Source organism: Eumetopias jubatus, unplaced genomic scaffold (assembly GCF_037043125.1).
Source record: "Eumetopias jubatus isolate StellerSeaLion01/CBP00866 unplaced genomic scaffold, mEumJub1_p1.0 scaffold_17, whole genome shotgun sequence".
In the NCBI taxonomy this organism is placed as follows: domain Eukaryota; kingdom Metazoa; phylum Chordata; class Mammalia; order Carnivora; family Otariidae; genus Eumetopias; species Eumetopias jubatus.
Window position 1 is genome coordinate 34,948,499 of NW_028274823.1, and position 17,550 is coordinate 34,966,048.

At 43.7% G+C, this 17,550-nt stretch overlaps 1 protein-coding gene across 2 annotated transcripts in view; it reads left to right on the forward strand.

Moving 5' to 3' along the window:
• MYOF (myoferlin) overlaps nucleotides 1–17,550 on the forward strand; it is a 150,466-nt gene that overhangs the window by 104,514 nt on the left and 28,402 nt on the right. For both annotated transcript variants that reach the window (XM_028098591.2, XM_028098592.2), the window contains 11 exons: nucleotides 506–611; nucleotides 1,780–1,925; nucleotides 3,908–4,081; nucleotides 4,963–5,071; nucleotides 6,014–6,091; nucleotides 8,258–8,439; nucleotides 8,534–8,692; nucleotides 8,817–8,915; nucleotides 9,885–10,046; nucleotides 11,911–12,076; nucleotides 15,255–15,331. In XM_028098591.2, the coding sequence (XP_027954392.1) occupies nucleotides 506–611; nucleotides 1,780–1,925; nucleotides 3,908–4,081; nucleotides 4,963–5,071; nucleotides 6,014–6,091; nucleotides 8,258–8,439; nucleotides 8,534–8,692; nucleotides 8,817–8,915; nucleotides 9,885–10,046; nucleotides 11,911–12,076; nucleotides 15,255–15,331 (1,458 nt within the window). The remainder of the gene's footprint in view (nucleotides 1–505; nucleotides 612–1,779; nucleotides 1,926–3,907; nucleotides 4,082–4,962; nucleotides 5,072–6,013; nucleotides 6,092–8,257; nucleotides 8,440–8,533; nucleotides 8,693–8,816; nucleotides 8,916–9,884; nucleotides 10,047–11,910; nucleotides 12,077–15,254; nucleotides 15,332–17,550) is intronic.

Below are 17,550 nucleotides of genomic sequence, written 5' to 3' on the forward strand. Positions count from 1 at the left end.
ACCTTTATTTCTCTTCTTATGAACGTTTTTTCATAACTGTCAGTTTTAATGTAGTCAATACTTAAGTCGATATTTAACCTAAACCTTGCTCAATCTTACATGATCAGCATCTAGAACTTCCAGTGACATTACCTTGTACTTGAAAACACATGTTTTTCATGCTTTATCCATCTCTGGTGGTTTCTTTCCAGTATAATTCCTGATAAAGAGAGTCGCGCCATTTCATAATGTTGTTGAACCATATGAAATTGCTGATTTTTGACCATTTTTGATCTACAACAACAATTTCCCATGGTTCGACCCAACAGACCCCCTAATAGTGGAAACAGAAGGTATTCTGAAAAACTAATCTTGTGTAGCAATTGTGCATAGAGATTAGAGATTCGTAAATTAGCATGTAAATACCATTGTTAAGTGTGTGGCAGCCTCTCACCTTTGCATCTTATCTGACACAATGGCTTACTTTTCTTCATTTTTTATTTTGTTTTGTTTTTACTTTCTAAAGAACGGTGATAAAGCAGCATCACCCAGTGAGCTGACATGCCCTCCAGGTTGGGAATGGGAAGATGACGCATGGGTATATGATATAAATCGTGCAGTGGATGAGAAAGGTAACATTTTAGATCTATTACCTGGTGGGGTCTCTGCAGCAAGGCCCTGGTTAACCAGAGTAAAGTTTCCTTGGGGGGAGGAGTCCACTTCTGTTGGTCTGTGACTGTCAGGTCTTGGATATTACCTGTGACTATTCAGATGCAAAATCTGAAGGACAAGGAAGTGCTTGGACAGGTGGGGGCGGGGCGGCAAGAGTGAAAAATACAAGAGCACAGTGGGCCAGGTGTCTGCACGTTGAGGTGCTGGGGATCCACGATGAAGAATTTAGGAGGGAACTGCAATTTGGATGTTCTCTATTCTAATCATACCCCATAGACTCCCAGGGAACATCACACTCAGGACCCTGGGGCTCAGGAAGAAGGACTGTAAAATGCCTTAAAAGTCATCCTATTCAGCAATAATGCAGATTGTTTTGGGGTTTTTTTGAGGTATAGTTGATACGCAATAATGTAGATTATTGACATAGCTTCTGTTAATGGTGTTTATCCTTTTCTATGAACAGTAATCTGAAGTTAAATGAACTATCTAACATTTGGAAATATCAAAAGAGAAACTCTGATTTCTTTTCCTTATAAAAGAAAGAACAAGCATGGATAAAGAAGGGTTCAAGTAGATTATAAATTCTGTGCTGATCTTGATGCACACACCAAGCCTTATAGTAATAGTTAGCATTGACTGAGCACAAACTCTGTGCTAAGCACAGTCCTAGTGATTTGCAGGCATTATCCTGAATTCTTTTTTTAAAAGTATACTTCACCTTTATGCTGGGGAAATAGGGCCATAGACAAGTTTACTAACCTGCAAGAAACTTTTTTAGTAAATAGCCAGTGTGTGGTGATGCTGGGATTTAAACCCTTCAACCCTGTCCCCGGCTGCCTCTTGCACTGTGCTTTATTCTTAGATGCACTTAATTACCATGAGTGAGGAGGGATGAAAGGGGAGGAGAACCCCGTGGCCGCAAAGGAAGCTGATTGAAGAGGGACCCAGGGGAACAGACCTGTGTTCGTTTTGGCTGAATTACAGCCAAGTGAAAGGAGCAGTGGAAATCACTGGCACAGGAGAGAATGCTGGGGGAGCAGAGACAGTGATTGGATATTTTCTGCAAGTTTATCTGGCAATCTGGCAAATGCATCTCTTTGGGATAACCGTTTGCAAACTCTGTTCCAGGCTGGGAGTATGGAATTACCATTCCTCCTGATAATAAACCCAAATCCTGGGTTGCAGCAGAGAAAATGTATCATACTCATAGACGGCGAAGGCTGGTCCGAAAACGCAAGAAGGATTTAACACAAAGCACTTCAAGCACTGCAAGGGTAAGAGTTAGCTTGGGAGGGAGCTAGGCCGGGGGCCACACAGAATTCCTGTTCCTTGGCTATTTCTACAGAAACCATTCACCAGTCAAAGGCGTAAGGCCCTCCCTGGTCAACGGTTCTCAAAATGCGCTCCCCACCCCAACCAGCAACAACACGTTACCTGGGAATGTGTTAGAAATGCCTCACCCCAAACCCACTGTTTTAAGAATTCCAGGGGCGGTGCCCAGCAATCTCTCACCAGGTCTTCCAGGTGATCTGAAGTAGGCTAAATGATAAGAACCACCACAGAGTAGTAATAGAAATTATTTTGGTATCATAACGAAGGAGTGGCAATAGTTCAGTACTTGGAATGAGATACACAAGGACTCAAATCTTGGCCTCATTTCCTTTCTCATCTGCAAAATGGGTACAATACCATGCTTTTAATTAGGGTATTATAAGGCATACATGGAAGAATAAGTGCAATAATAATACTCATAATAATAAGTGGAATATGTTGTGTGTCTTCTATATGCTAGGTACTAAATGTGCGTTATCTATAATCCACAAGATCTGCATTTTATCCTTATTTTATAGTTAATGCTCACAGAGGTTAAATGGACTCTGGGCCACATGTCTAGAAAGTGATTGAGCCAGTGTCTGAACCCAGACGAGGCTATTCCAGAAAGTGCCTGACTCATAGCAGGTGCAATGAAGTTACTTTTTATTACAAGTAAGCTTCTTGGGCACAAAGATGGAACCGTAGTCATCTTGGTATCCTTCTTGCCAGTTCAGAAACTTGTTCTTGATAAATAGTGGAGGAGAATGAATGAGCTGATGAATGAATATTTCTTATTCAACTACCCCTATGCTGATGGAGTGAGAAGCTCCTAGAGGCACTTGACTCTCTCCTTCCACATGAGAGCACCAAGGTGATACTGAGCCACTCTAGTCAGAAGACTGGAAACTTGACCCAGTTCTACCAAAAAGTATCATTGAGACTTTGATCATATTCCCTAACCTCCTCACTCCTGGCTACCTGAAATATTTCAATCCCACTGTTAACACTACTAGAGGGTCAATTACAAGATTGTGCTTGACCTGGAATTATGTTTGTTCAAAGTTGAAAAAAAATCCTACAATGATAATAACCCGCATAGAGCTCTTATTTCTGAGATCATAGATATTATTTGGTATTATTTTGCATTTATTAAATCTAGTCATACTTTTATTTAAGATATTTACATACAATTTCCATCAGTAAATGTCAGCTACATGAAGGCCAGGACCTGGTCTTACCTTGTTCTTCATTGCTTCCTCAGCTCTTAACACAATCCCTGTCACACAGTAGACACTCATATTTGTTAAATTGCATAAAACATTGAAAACTGAAGACATTTATATATAAACAGTTTTTAGGATAAAAAGTCCTATCCTCATGAGTTATTAGTTACTGCAGAAGTAATATACTCTGATCTATCACTTACTTATTAGTTATGCCAGCTACTAGCTTAGATGAGACATTTAAATCCTAGGGAAGGTGGTGTCATTTTTTCCCATATAAGGTAGAGATAACAATGTTTTCCAAACTATTTATCATAGTAATGATGTCTTATGTGCTAATGAAGTGAGGAAATAGAAAGCAATTTGAGAAAGAGTCCATTTTCTTTAAAAAAAAAAAAATCCATTTTCCTTAACCCTCCCCAAGTCTGAATAAGGTACCTCTCCTGATGGTATAGGCACCACCGTGGCAACGTCTCATTCTGTGTCAGTTGCCTGGTTATCTGTCCATGTTTCCACAGTTCATCAGCTCTGCAAGGGCAGACAGCCTGTCTCCTTTGTTCTTTGTTGTATCACTGGCTGGTAACACAGTGCTTGGAACAGAGTAGACTTTCAATACCTATTTGTTGATTGACCAAATAATCTCCTTTATCAGTTAAGGGGTATTGTTGTTATGATGATGATGATGATCATTAGCATTAAAAGTTTTACTTCTGGTCTAGGCCATGGAAGAATATGAAGACCGGGACGGCTGGGAATATGCTTCTTTAATTGGCTGGAAATTTCACTGGAAACAGCGCAGTTCAGATACCTTTCGCCGCAGACGCTGGAGAAGAAAAATGGCTCCTTCGGAAACACATGGTGCAGGTGCCATCTTTAAGCTTGAAGGCGCCCTCGTAAGTAACAAGTACTCAAAACTCAAATAAGATTGGCATAGGGAAAGTAGATGAGTGTTGGAGACACCACTCACTCCACAGGGACCCCTCCAGCACTACAGGACTGCAGATAATTTGGGAGAAGGCTACACAACCTAGGTGCTCAATAACTCTTGTTGCGCGAATACACCATGCATATAGGAAAGGTTCTAAGAAGTTTTACCACAGACACCTGTTTAATGTTTCACCCAGCATTTTCCAAATATATCTGTTCTAAAACCCTTGCTGCAGTTGACACCTGTTAACATCCCAGGCACAGGTTCTTTGGATCGTACCTTGGAAACTATAACCGTTCAACAAACCAAGAAAGTTAAATACACAGATGTGAGGGGGAGAAAAACAGAAGGATGGCTCACGGAATTAGAGAATAATTCATATGGAAACACAGTAAAGAAGGCAGGGAAGGGAGAAGTGCCAAGGTGGAAGGAATGCATAAGAGAATGGCAGTGGTCTGTCTAAAACAACATGGTGGTCAGGAACCATTTCCAAACGCAGCCTATTTTTATATTTTGGCACATTGACCCTGCTATGTTGCTTATTCTCAGCCTCCTCCCACCCTTTTAATCCCCTTATTTATCCTTTATGCTTTTCCTCTTTTAAATTTTCAGCATCAGGGTTTGGTAAGCCTGGACTTGAGGCAAAAGACTGGCTTCAACTTCTTGCTCTGTCGCTTTCCAGCTAAGTGAACTTGGGCAAGACACTTGCTGTGCTGGGCTTCATTCATCTTTAAAAATGGAGTGATTGGATGAGAAGAGTCCCTTTTAAAAGCCACCATTCCATTTCTTTGTAATTCTTGCCTCTTTGTTTTGAGGCATTGGTAATGGACTTTTCTGCCTCTTTAGGGTGCAGACACGACTGAGGATGGAGACGAGAAGAGCATGGACAAACAGAAGTACACTGCCACCACCGTGTTTGGGGCCAACACCCCCATCATTTCCTGTAACTTTGACAGTAAGTTTTAAATGGATTTGTACATTCCACCGCTATGACTTATCTCAAGAAAACTCTCTGAATCACCGAATAGGATTAAAATGTCTTTATGCAAATGTGACTTTTATTTCGATGAAGAGGATTTTTTCAGATACACTTTTAAAAAATCATATTTGGGGTGGAGGGTCGTCGGATCATTGACTTTGACATAGTCTGTCCAATATGTACTCATTCTATATATTAAGCTCCCCAAGATTGTTTTAATTAAAAAAAAAAAAGAGGTTCAAAAAGTTAAGTAAAGTTTGGTTCCAGTGATAATCTTTAGGAATTTTGGAATGAGGCAGACTTACTCTGTACTAGTAATAGCAAATGCTTATCTAGGGCTTAGCATGTGCCAAGCACTGTGCATATATTAACTCATTTAATCTTCACAGCCACCCTAGAAGGTGGTGTTATTGTTGTCCTCATCTTAGAGCACTATAGACAAGATTTCAAGTAGTCTGACTCCCAGAATAATGTGTTGGGGGGGGGAGCATATATACATTAATATAGGGGTAAGGAGTATAAAGATTCTGAACTATCAAAGGAGGAACTTTCCTAGACCTGGGGCTGAAATAGTATAGGAAGCCCTATTTCTATAACTCTTGGAAACCAAGTCTCATTGTCAAGGTCTGAGATGACAAGCAGTGGCCTAAATCCAGGTTTTACAACAGGAGTGATGTTCTCCTGAGTGATACACTTGCACTGAGCTTACTGTAGTATTTTTAAAGTTAGTTTTATTTTATAGGAAACAGAACTACTTTGGGAGGACCTGTCATCACCACTATGTGTGCTCTTTATTGTGGAGAAGTAGATTTGAATGACCCATTTATCTGAAACATGAATTATCTCCAAATATTCCAGAAAATTTGCAGTTTACAGTGTTAAGTTTCTTATGAGTAACCTCCATCCTGTTCTTTTTAGGAGTCTACATTTACCATCTGCGCTGCTATATCTATCAAGCCAGGAACCTCATGGCTCTAGACAAGGATAGTTTTTCAGGTAAAGGGACAAAAATCTCCATCTTACGTGTTATTACACAGCTAGCTAGCTTGATTCTACTTTTCATCAAGTGGATGTTTTTAGTAATGTCTCACAACAAAGAGGCTTTCCATATTGAAATGAGTTTGATTTGTATGAAATAAACTGCACAGTCATTAAATACTGAGTATGTTGAGTACTATTGCTGGGTGCTAGAGATACACAGAAGATACATGGTCTTTTAACACTAATAATCATTAATTGATTAATAAAAAGCACCTAGAAGAAAAGCAATTTCTGCTCTTTGCTTATAAACATAGCTCTCTATATACATACACATACATACGCTCTGGGCTCTTGGGCTGATCGGTAAGTTAAGATCCTTATATTTTTGTAGCTCTCTCAAGTTGACAGAAAGATCACAAGTTCGCCCATCTGCCTACAACACCAGGCTTGAGGCAGTGTGGAGTTCATTTTGACCTCTCTGTGGCCTGTTCCCCAAATTCCCTGCACCATAAAGCCATGAGACCCAGCTCGTTTCATGGCCTTTGGACTGGTTCTAAAGGGAAGGCTGTGGGCAGGGCTGGGGAAAAGGCCAGGGGTCTGCTGCTGAGGATCTGTGCCGTTGCTTGTGGGATCATGAACCATTCAAGGGCCATCTGGGTGACTTGGGGAGATTTGCACTTAAGGACGTGAAGGCCAGCAGAGCTTTGATGGAAACAACTCTTAAAGCAGTTGCCTGACACTCTGAACTGCTCACATCACTCATGAGGTGTGTTCCAAGCGCTCATGTAACCATTTGTGAATGGTTTCCTTTTCTTACAGATTAGAGCAGATTCAAGGTCATCCCCACAATACGCATCTCCAAACGGGGTTTGAAGACGTTTTTGAATATTCACCACCAGGGGGCACTCAATCATTGAAGGTCAAAGTTAGAATCTTAATCCTAATTCTTGACTAAAGTTGCATAAAACTCAAGCAGATTCCTTGCCGTTTGAGATATAAGATAACTGATCGGAGCCATGGTTATTGTAAATAATGCTGCAGGGAACATGGGAGCACAGATAGCTCTTTGAGATGATTATTTCATTTGCTTTGAGTAAGTACCCAGAAGTGGGATTGCTGGATCATACGATAGTGCTATTTTTAATTTCTTGGGGAACTTCCATACTGTTTTCCACAGTGGCTCCACCTGTCTACGTTCCCACAACGGCGCACAGGCGTTCCCTTTTCTTCCCATCCTCGCCAGCGCTGGTTATCTCCTGTCTTTTTGGCACTAGACATCCTAGCAGGTGTGAGGTGATATCTCATTCTGGTTTTGATTTGCATTCCCCAGAGGATTAGTGATGTTGGACACCTTTTCATGTACCTTTTGGCCATTCGTATGTGTTCTTCAGAGAAACATCTCTTCAGGTCCTTTGCCCATTTTTTAATTGGGTTATTTGGGCTTTTTGCTATTTTTGTATGAGTCTCTTGCATATGTTGGATATTAACTGCTTATCAGATAATGTAGTTTGCAAATATTTTCTCCCATTCCATGGGTTTCCATTTTGTTGATTGTTTCCTTTGCTGTGCAGAAGTTTAGTTTGTTGTAGTTCCACTTGTTTATTTTTGCTTCTGTTGCCTGTGGTTTTGGTGTCAAATCCTAAAAAATCATTGCCAAGACTAATGTCAAGGAGCTTACCCCTTAATCTATTCTTGTAGGAGGCTTACGGTCTTGGGTCTTATGTTCAAGTATTTAGTCTATTTTGAGTTGATTTCTGTGCATGAGGTAAAACAGGGCTCCAGCTTCATTCTTCTGCATATGGCTGTCCAGTTTTCCCAGCACATTTATCAAGGAGACTATCCTTTCTTCATTGTGCATTCTGGACACCTGTGTTGAAAATTAATTGACTGCCTATGCATGTGTTTATTTCTGGGGTCTCTGTTCTGTCGGTCCATGTGTCTGTTTTTATGCTAATACCATACCGTTTTGATTACTATAGTTTTGTAATATAGTTTGAAACCAGCAAGTGTGATGCCTCCAGCTTTGTTCTTTCTCAAGAAGGCTTTGGCGGTCTCTCTCCCAGGGAGTGGTGAGGGTCTGTGGTCAGTGCAACTCGAAGAAGAGCATGCGATTGAAATGAGGGCGCCTGGGGAGCTATACATTAGCCATGGCCTCACGGTTACTCTCTTTTTCTGTTTTAGATCCATATGCTCATGTCTCCTTCCTCCATCGAAGCAAAACCACTGAGATCATCCACTCAACTCTGAATCCCACATGGGACCAGACCATTATATTTGATGAAATTGAAATCTATGGGGAGCCCCAGACAGTTCTACAGAACCCGCCCAAAGTTATCATCGAACTTTTTGACAATGACCAAGTGGTAGGTAATTTAGAATTTCTAAGACGGCTTGGGGGAATGACGGAGTTGTACAGGGATATTTGTTGGGGAATTTAAGGACTGCTTGTTTCTCTAGGGCAAAGATGAATTTTTAGGACGAAGCACGTGCTCTCCTCTGGTAAAACTAAACTCAGAAACAGATGTCACCCCCAAACTTCTCTGGCACCCCGTAATGAATGGAGACAAAACCTGTGGGGATGTCCTTGTAACTGCAGAGCTGATTCTGAGGCACAAGGTACTTACTGATTTCTCACGCATATATTCTTTCCTAGTAGCTGCTTAAAACACTTGCTAATAATCCACGACACCATTTTCTTGAACTAAGGAGAGGCAGTGATGTTTCCATGTTTGTTTTACAGAATGGCTCCAACCTTCCCATCCTTCCCTCACAAAGGGCGCCAAATCTGTACATGGTCCCCCAGGGGATCAGGCCTGTGGTTCAGCTCACTGCTATTGAGGTATGCAGCTCCCCGTTTTATTGATCAAGTCAAATGACGTAGCTACACACCGGACTCTCGTAGGAAATGGAATCTTGCTACAAATTCTCTTGCTGTCTCCAACTTCCTATAGAATTTGTCCAAAAATTTGAAACACGCATGCAAACAGAAAGCTCGTCGAAATAAGAACAGGTCAACTCCAGCGTTACTGAGGGAATCTAGAGTTCTCACTTACGAGAAGCCAGGAGATTTCTGAGTTTCCCATGTCAACTGGAGAGCTGGGAGAGGGAAGGCAGACTGAGAGCAGCATGCGTGTGTGCGTGTGTGTGTGTGCGCGCGTGTGTGCATGCAGAGAGCGGGGGACCCAAAAGGGGGGCTGACGTGGAGAGAGGGATGGGAGCAATGGGAAATGGTGACATGGCAGACCATCAGAGCAGACACAGGCTGCGGGAGCTCACAGGTAGCTTCATGGACAGCGTCTGGTCCACTCTCAAGGTCTCCCCCTTGTCCAGTCAAGCAGCTGTTACCTTGAGATTTCCCTTCTCAGGCTGTCTTGCTCAGAGTTCCCAAAGACCAAAGCAGATGGCTTTAAACAACAGCTTTCATTTTTGAATGCTTACATGTCAGACACTGTTAAGGAGTTTACACTTGATCCTCAGAATGACCCTGTGATTTGTTTGCAGACAAGACAGTTGTGTTTGCGGACGAGACATAGAGAGGTTCCAAACTTGCCAGGGTTCACAGCCAGGATTTGATTCCTGCACCCTTCACTGCTCTGCTTTTTAGCAGCTCAGGCAGAAAAAGAGGGGCAAAACTGCTTTCTCTGCATGATCTACAGGCTTTCTAGGATAATAGTCTCAGAGATTTTAGGCAAATCTGCACAAGTCAATCTTAAAGAATTTACCAGTTATTAAGGAAGAATTTTTCCTTTTGAATATTATTTGTAATATACTGAGTTTTCCTCCTCTCTCCTTATATTGTTTTCTTTAGATTCTAGCTTGGGGCTTAAGAAACATGAAAAACTACCAGATGGCCTCTGTCACCTCCCCCAGCCTCGTCGTGGAGTGTGGAGGGGAAAGGGTAGAATCAGTGGTGATCAAAAACCTTAAGAAGACGCCCAACTTCCCGAGTTCTGTTCTCTTCATGAAAGTGGTACAGTATCAATCAAGACTGTAATAGCACATGTGTGTTGAGTAAACTGAATTGTATTTGAAATATGAATATATAGAGATTGCATCCCCCGCACCCCACACACATTTACATATTTCCAAACTCTGACAGCAACTAGAAAAACCCTGCCTTGAATTCAGCTTGCCAGTGACGTTTCTCCCCTAGATTCTCACACTGTAGTAATGGTTTCTTGAAGCTTCACACATCCCCAGTGATACAGAAATATTTGTGGAAAATACTTACTTTTTTCTCGAATGAACTTTCCATCTATTCAGCTCTCGGGTACAGGCTTTTGGTCTCTGCCCTGGAGGGTGGAACACTGACCCTCAGTCCTGCCCCTGCAGGTGTACGTGGACCAGAAGCCTCCAGATAGGGACTGGCTGGCTGGGGAAGGAGCAGCTGCAGGGCCCATTTGGGGTGGCAGGGTCCGGGACAGGCCCCACCTCCAGTGGAGGGCACCCACTTGGTGCCATGGAAGTCACCCCCTGGTTGTTAGGAAGGGACAGCGTCACATCCGGCTCACGGTCCTCTGTCGTAGACCTCATAGGACTTTGCAGCAAGAAGAGGTCACCCCGTCCTTCCGCTTTTTAAAGCAGTTTCATCCTTAGTGTTTTTAAAAAGAAAAGTCTTCCTTTTTCACTGTACTGCATAAAAGAGAGAAAATCAAGGCATTTCCTTGGCGTGATAAAGCAGAGGGCCCAGCATCTTCGCTTTCCTTCTCCCTCCCTAGTCATTTGGTGTCGCTAACACTCCCTTCTCAAACGCTAGGGTCGTGTGGTTTAAAGTCTGCTCTTACAGATGTAGAAACTGAGGCCTAGAGAGGGGTACACCTTCAAGTCCCACAGTGAGCGTCAGGCCACACGCTCGGGGCTGCAGTGGTTATGTGGGAGGTGATGCCGGGACAGCTCTGAGCCATTCCCGCCCCCTGCGTGTCGTGTTTGCTCTCGCCCGGCAGGGCAGGAGGCTTCACTCCTCATACGCCCACTTCGGAGGAAACCCAGAGGTTGAGTCGTTTATACCAGGATCAGCTGGCAAGCAGGTGGCCAGAATTTGGACTTCCGTTCCCCTCACTCCAAAGCCCGTGCTCTTCCCCCTACAATGCTGCAGATGGGGTGCCACCTGGACGCTCCAAGCCAGAATCCCGAAGCGTTTGCCCTGGGCCACTCCACCCATCCGTGGCCCCTGCCCAGCCCCTCCCCCAGCCCCAAGTTCTAGTCTGAATCTAGTCCCAGCGGGAGTGAGGAGAGCCACTCCGCCAGCCCCAACTTCTCCTCCTGTGCGAGGCCAGAGATGAAACGTTCTCTGAACCCCATACCAGGCGCACCCTGGGACTAGCCCATGATTCCCGAATCAGACAATGTCACCAAGGCCACCAAGTTCCACGTGGAGGAACAGGAGGAATCAGGGGAAAAGGAGCATTCTGTTTGGATGCTGAACTTCCAAGGCTAAGAGATTCCCAAGCCACACAGTTCCCTTGGAGATTCAGTTTTATCTCGGTTGCTTGTAAATTCTAATTCATTCTAACCACAGGCTGACTCTGCATCCTGTTACAGAGCATAGCCAGGTCCTAAGACACTAGGCTAAGCAGGTCACACACAGCAGTTAAACAACCGTCCTATTACGGAAGACGTAGCTGGGGCCTTGAAGAGCTGAGGTCATGCAGCTCCCGGGGGCAGAGCCAGGGTTTGACCCCAGGCAGGCTCGAGGCTCATGCCCTTAAGCACGACACTGCTTGCCTTGCCTACTTACTGTGAGTCCCCGGGGCTACACCAAATGGGCAAACAGAGTCTGGGGTGGTCCCTTTGGTCTCCTACGGAGGAGTGATGCCTGCTTCTGTGACCCCCAGTTCTTGCCCAAGGAGGAACTGTACATGCCCCCGCTGGTGATCAAGGTCATCGACCACAGGCAGTTCGGGCGGAAGCCTGTCGTTGGGCAGTGCACCATCGATCGTCTGGACCGCTTTCGCTGTGACCCTTATGCGGGGAAGGAGGACCTTGTGCCGCAGCTAAAAGGTAAGATGCGTGTCTATAAACACCCTTTGGGGCTTCTCATGTGTGATCTGATTTAATCTTTAGCAACCTGCTCAAGATAAAAATAAGCATGCAGATGAGGAAACAGTTTGATTTATAGTGGGTTACGTAACTTTCCCAAGGTGATATAGCTAGTAAGCGGCAGAGGTAGGTTTGAATTCCCACCTTGTTTTGGGGGGATCCAGTGCTCAGGTAGTAACCTTCTGAAGGAAACTGTCCCTAGCTGAACACTCGGTGTCTCTGCAGGAAATGTTAAGTGCTTCCTCAAATTGTCATGTAGTCAAGCAGAGAAGACAAACAAGGCAATGACGGGTTGCTTTCCAGTGTGATAAATGTTTTGATGCAGAAATCCAGGGGTCCCCTCATGAGCACAGAAGCAGGGGGAGGATTTTTATTTTGTATTGCTTTCCATCTGTTGTCCTCATGAACATGTCCTGTTATGGTAATGTAATTGGGAAAATATTATTTCATTGTTATCCGTGGAGGAAAAACTGACACCTGCTGAGTTTAAATGACTTGCCTTAGGTCACATGATTAATAAGTAGATGATAGAGCAGGGCATAAAACTTAACTTAGGGCTCCAAAGAAATAATAGCTAATAGATAGCATTTTGTTACTGCCCATTCAATAATGACTCGTTTTTAGCTTACTATGTGCAGGGCCCGTGTTAGGGGCTGGGGACTGGGACACAACAGGGAACAAGGTCCCAGGGCCCCTCCCGCTTCATGAGATTAGGCCCCGTGGAGAACTGGCACACGCTCATTCAGCTGATTGTTGGTGCCTCAAGACTGAAACGGATGTCTTCTGTTTAAGCAGCTGCTCTGCTAACCAGTTCTATTTAATCTTCTAGAAGGTTTGGTATTGATTTTACAGAGCATCTGAAACTCATCTGTTATGTGGGTCTGAGCATCCTGTATTCTCGATTCAGAGAAGAGGAAAAAATAAAGTCCACAATCACACATGGGCAAGAAAAAAAACCTACATGAGTTTACCCCGAAATTTCCCATGCAGAGCGTTTTGTGTTGAATTGATAATACCTAAAATAGCGACATTTTTTATAACAACAAGGATTATTGTAACCACAGCATTGTTGTATTGGGGGCTACTAAATGGAGAGAAACAATTGTCCTAACGTTTTTCCTAGTGCTTTCATGAGACAAAGTTCTTTGATCCAAATGTGTGAAATCACAAATTCGGCAACCTTTCTCTGGCCTCCGAATGTGGACCTGTTGGTGTCTGTTGGTCAGGGGGCTGGGTAGGTTGGGCCTCAGGCAGAGGTTAGTGACCGTATGTAATTAACGTGAAGTGTGGTCAAGGTTTCAGAGAAGTCTTCGAAGAAGAAAATCCCTAAGGAGTATGCGGTGGGGAGAGTATAATGTTCCTAAGACCAGAATCTATTATTTTAGATCGATCTGGTCCTTTCTTAAAACCAATAATAGGGTATGAGTTGAGGAATGTATTTGGCTGGCTTAATGTTGGAAGCATATAGAATAACTTATTCCTCCTGTTCTTGAGGCTTTGTTGCCATGAGGCTGGTAAAGCAGAGAGCTGGTAAGAAAGAACTCAAATACAGTTGTGTTCCCGCTTGCCTGCCTGACTGGCTGTCATGCTCTGTGTTATGTGTGTGTTAGGAGTTTGGGGGGAGACTGTCTTGGAAATGCAGAGACTGCTGATAGATATGGGGGTTCTACATGGGTGTAAAAACACCTAGCATAGCAACTGGGGTATCATAGGTGTTCGGTAAATGTCAGTCTCCCCAGCCTCCCCAGTATCCCCCTGATCATTTCCAGCATTCACTGAGCATTTACTCTGCTCTGGGCTCCGGTGTGTTAAAACGCAAGCTTTGGGGTACACAGCCCTAGCTAAGTCACCTACTTCCACTTCCTAAGTGTTTAACCTGAAGCAAGTAACTTGCATTCTCCTAGCCTCAATTTGTTTTTTAGTCTTTATAATAGGGATAATGGTGCATATTCTGCAGGATTATTGAGGGATTAAATGAGATAAAGTATGTGAAAGGCTTAGCTCTCTGCCTGGCCCATGGTACCTACCTAAAAATTGTGTCTTCCCTCCCGTTTTATGTCCTACATGAGTGGGTTAAACAAAAAGTTCTTTTGGCTTGGCAGTTCCTTCTGTCTGGATGCTGGCCTCCTGTTGAATGTCTGACTGCCCAGTGCCGTCTTCCAGAAAGGGTAGACATACCCCTCACCCACACCCCTACCCTGGGTTGAGGCTTCGGTGGAAACAAACTTGGTGAGCCCAGGGGCTACCCTTGAGCCCTTGCTCTAATCCCAAAACCTGGACCCACAAATACAGTTGATCCTGAACAAGGCGGGGATTAGGGGCGCTGACCCTCACGCAGTCAGAAATCCATGTACAGCTTTGAGTCCCCTAAAGCTTAACTATCACTAGCTTCCTGTTGACGGGAAGCCTTAAATACCAAAAACATAAACAGTCCATCAACACATATTTTGTATGTTGTATGTATTATATACTCCATTCTTACATAAAGTAAACTGGAGAGAAGAAAACATTAAGAAGATCACAAGGAAGAGAAAATACATTTACAGTACTATACTGTATTGAAAAAAATCCACATATAAGTGGACCCACACAGTGTTCAAACCCTTGTTGTTCAGGGGTCAGCCTTCTTCTGGGAATGGCCTAAAACCGGGTGATGCCTCTTCCCTGTGCCCACACTATGGGAACCGGGGCTGAATGAGCCACTGCAACTTCAGACCTGAAATGTGCAACTATTCACCCTGCTTTGCTTTTCTGTGTCTTGGGAACAGATTCCAAGAAACTGAGGCTCCTTTAGATGTAGGTTCCCCTCCCCCCACATCCTCTAAAGACATGTATTGACACAATCGACACCACTCTCTTTTGAGTCCTTCCTAAGTACAGGCACTGGGCTAATTGTCCAAGACAAGAGAAAAATGGGCCATATCGTTCCTTAAAGATGTCTAAATCTACATTACATTTTGGGAAAAATGATGAGTTACTGGGTCACCTTCTCCATTCGGGTGTGGTCCTCTCTACTCAGGAAGTCCCACCCCTGAGGAACCTCTGCCTTCCACTGTGACTGCTGAACTTGGACTTGGACTAGAATGTTCACTCCTGTATTTCTTTAAGCATCTTAGGTGAGAAATTGTTTGTCTTGCAGCTTCCCTTCTGTCGACCCCGCCCTGCCGGGATGTCATTATCGAAATAGAAGACACCAAACCATTACTGGCTTCGAAGGTAGGTTTCAGAACTGATCATTGGATAATGTCAGTTTTGTTTTCCGGGTGGCCTAGGCATTGGGCAAATTCAGTCAGACAACCATTCAATGCAATTGAAATAATAATAACCAATCCAGTTTATTGAGGTAGAATAAGGAATCCGAATCCTAAACTCATCAGTAGTTAAGATGACGTTGTGCAGACTAGTGTCCTCTACCCTGGGTCACCCAGGGTACTTAAGATAGGGCCAGGACCTACCCTCCAAGAGGAAGAGGGCCTAGTAGACATCAGTATATTTAAAAATCTCTCCATGTGATTCTAACGTGCAGGCAGGTCTCAGAACTATTGGTGTGGACAGTCTGAATGATACCATGTGCTAGAAAGTTCAGGAGACAGTTTATAGCATAGAACATTCAGAAGAGGGATGCCTGTAGCACAGAGTTTTTTTCCCTATGTGAAGGAGAAGTGTCACCAATTTTTACTGACCCGATTTGTCCGGGTATGGGGTATCTTAGATTTTTATACTCACTGTGGTTTCGAAGTGAAGAAATTGGTGGAAATGCTCACTCAGGACCCTATTTTAGAACAATTCCAGCCAATTCTACAAGAAGGAAAGGGAAAAAAAATGTAAAAAGGTCTCAGTCCAGAAAAAAGAAAACATCAAATATCTCCCTGTTTGTGTTGGCATTTAGGATGGACTTTCACAGCATGTTTTAATGTGCAAACTGGCCAAAAAATGCACATGATTGCACTTTAATATGTTATGTCCATAAACAGTGCCTTTTAAAAAATTCACTTCCTTCCCACTTCATTAAGCTCACTAACAACTGGACCATATTAAATGTGATCTCCACCGCCAGCACCGTGGAGCAGTGTATCTGATTCTATTCCCTAGGAATCATCCACAGTCACAAATGACAATACCAAATTTGTAAAACGACCACATTCACTTTGTAAACGACCTCACATATTCCCAACAAAACAGTAGTTGCCTAGGGAGAAATTAAGGATTGTATACATAAGACCTTTTATATACATTTTCACAACCACTCTGGAAAAAAGCGGTTTTAGATCCTGTTCTATAATCTGTCTCCAGTTTTCCTACGTCCCATTGTCAAACAATTCTTATTCATGCCTGCTGTGTACTTAGTAGTCCTACGTGGGGGGATCAAGAAGAATAAGGCCAATCTATGCCGATATTCTCACTCATTTCTTAATAATAGTTAACAGATGGCTGGGTTACTGTAGCAACGCATTGTGCAAGTTTCTTTTACATCCTGGAAACTGAGTTGCGGTCTGCCAGGATTGGGGGTGGGAGTATTAGGTAGTATTAGGTAGTATTAGGTGGGTAGTATTAGGAACCACCATCGTTCAGGCAGGTGTCCCCCTTTATCTGTGGTTTCGCTTTCCGTGGCTTCAGTGAGCCACGGTCAGTGGCAGGTCCGGCAGTCCAGAAGCCGATGACCCTCCTTCTGACGAACGGACAGAAGGTCAGTAGTAGCCTGATGCTACGTCACAGGGCCCACGTCATCCACCTCACGTCACCTCACCGCGTAGGCATTTTATCATCTCACATCATGACAAGAAGGGTGAGTTCAGCACAAGAAGACATTTTGAGAGAGACCCCACATCCACGTAACTCACTATGGTATATTGTCATACGTGTTGTTTGATTATTAGTTATTATGGATCTCTTACTGTGCTGTTAATTTGTAAATTAAACTTGACCATAGGAATGTGTGTCCAGGACAAAACATAGTATATCTAGGGTTCAGTACTACCTGCGGTTTCAGGCACCTGCTAAAGGTCTTGGAACGTGTACCCTGCAGATAAGGGTGGGGGGAGCGACAATACTGTAAATGACTTTAATCGGCTTGCTCTGCTAACACCTCACTGAGGTGCTCCGTGTTGGTAAGAAAGGCTGGTTGGAATCGCCCCTAAAAAACTGATTCCACCTGTTTGTCAGGGAAGACAGTACACATGGATGCAGAGTCAGATGAACCCAGGTGAGCTTTGGAAGAGCCGATAACAAGCTTGCTGCTGGGCATGCATTACATGTACATGTGATGTATGTTTACGTCTGCTACCACCAACCCAATCTGGGTAAATGGAGAGAGTGGGTCAAAACTCACTGTGCTGTTGATGCGAGCTGGAGGCTAGGGCTTTGGGTGACAGTCTCATGCTCACGGAAACGCACACCGTTACCCTGTGAGAACTGTGGGAGTTCTTAAATTGGGC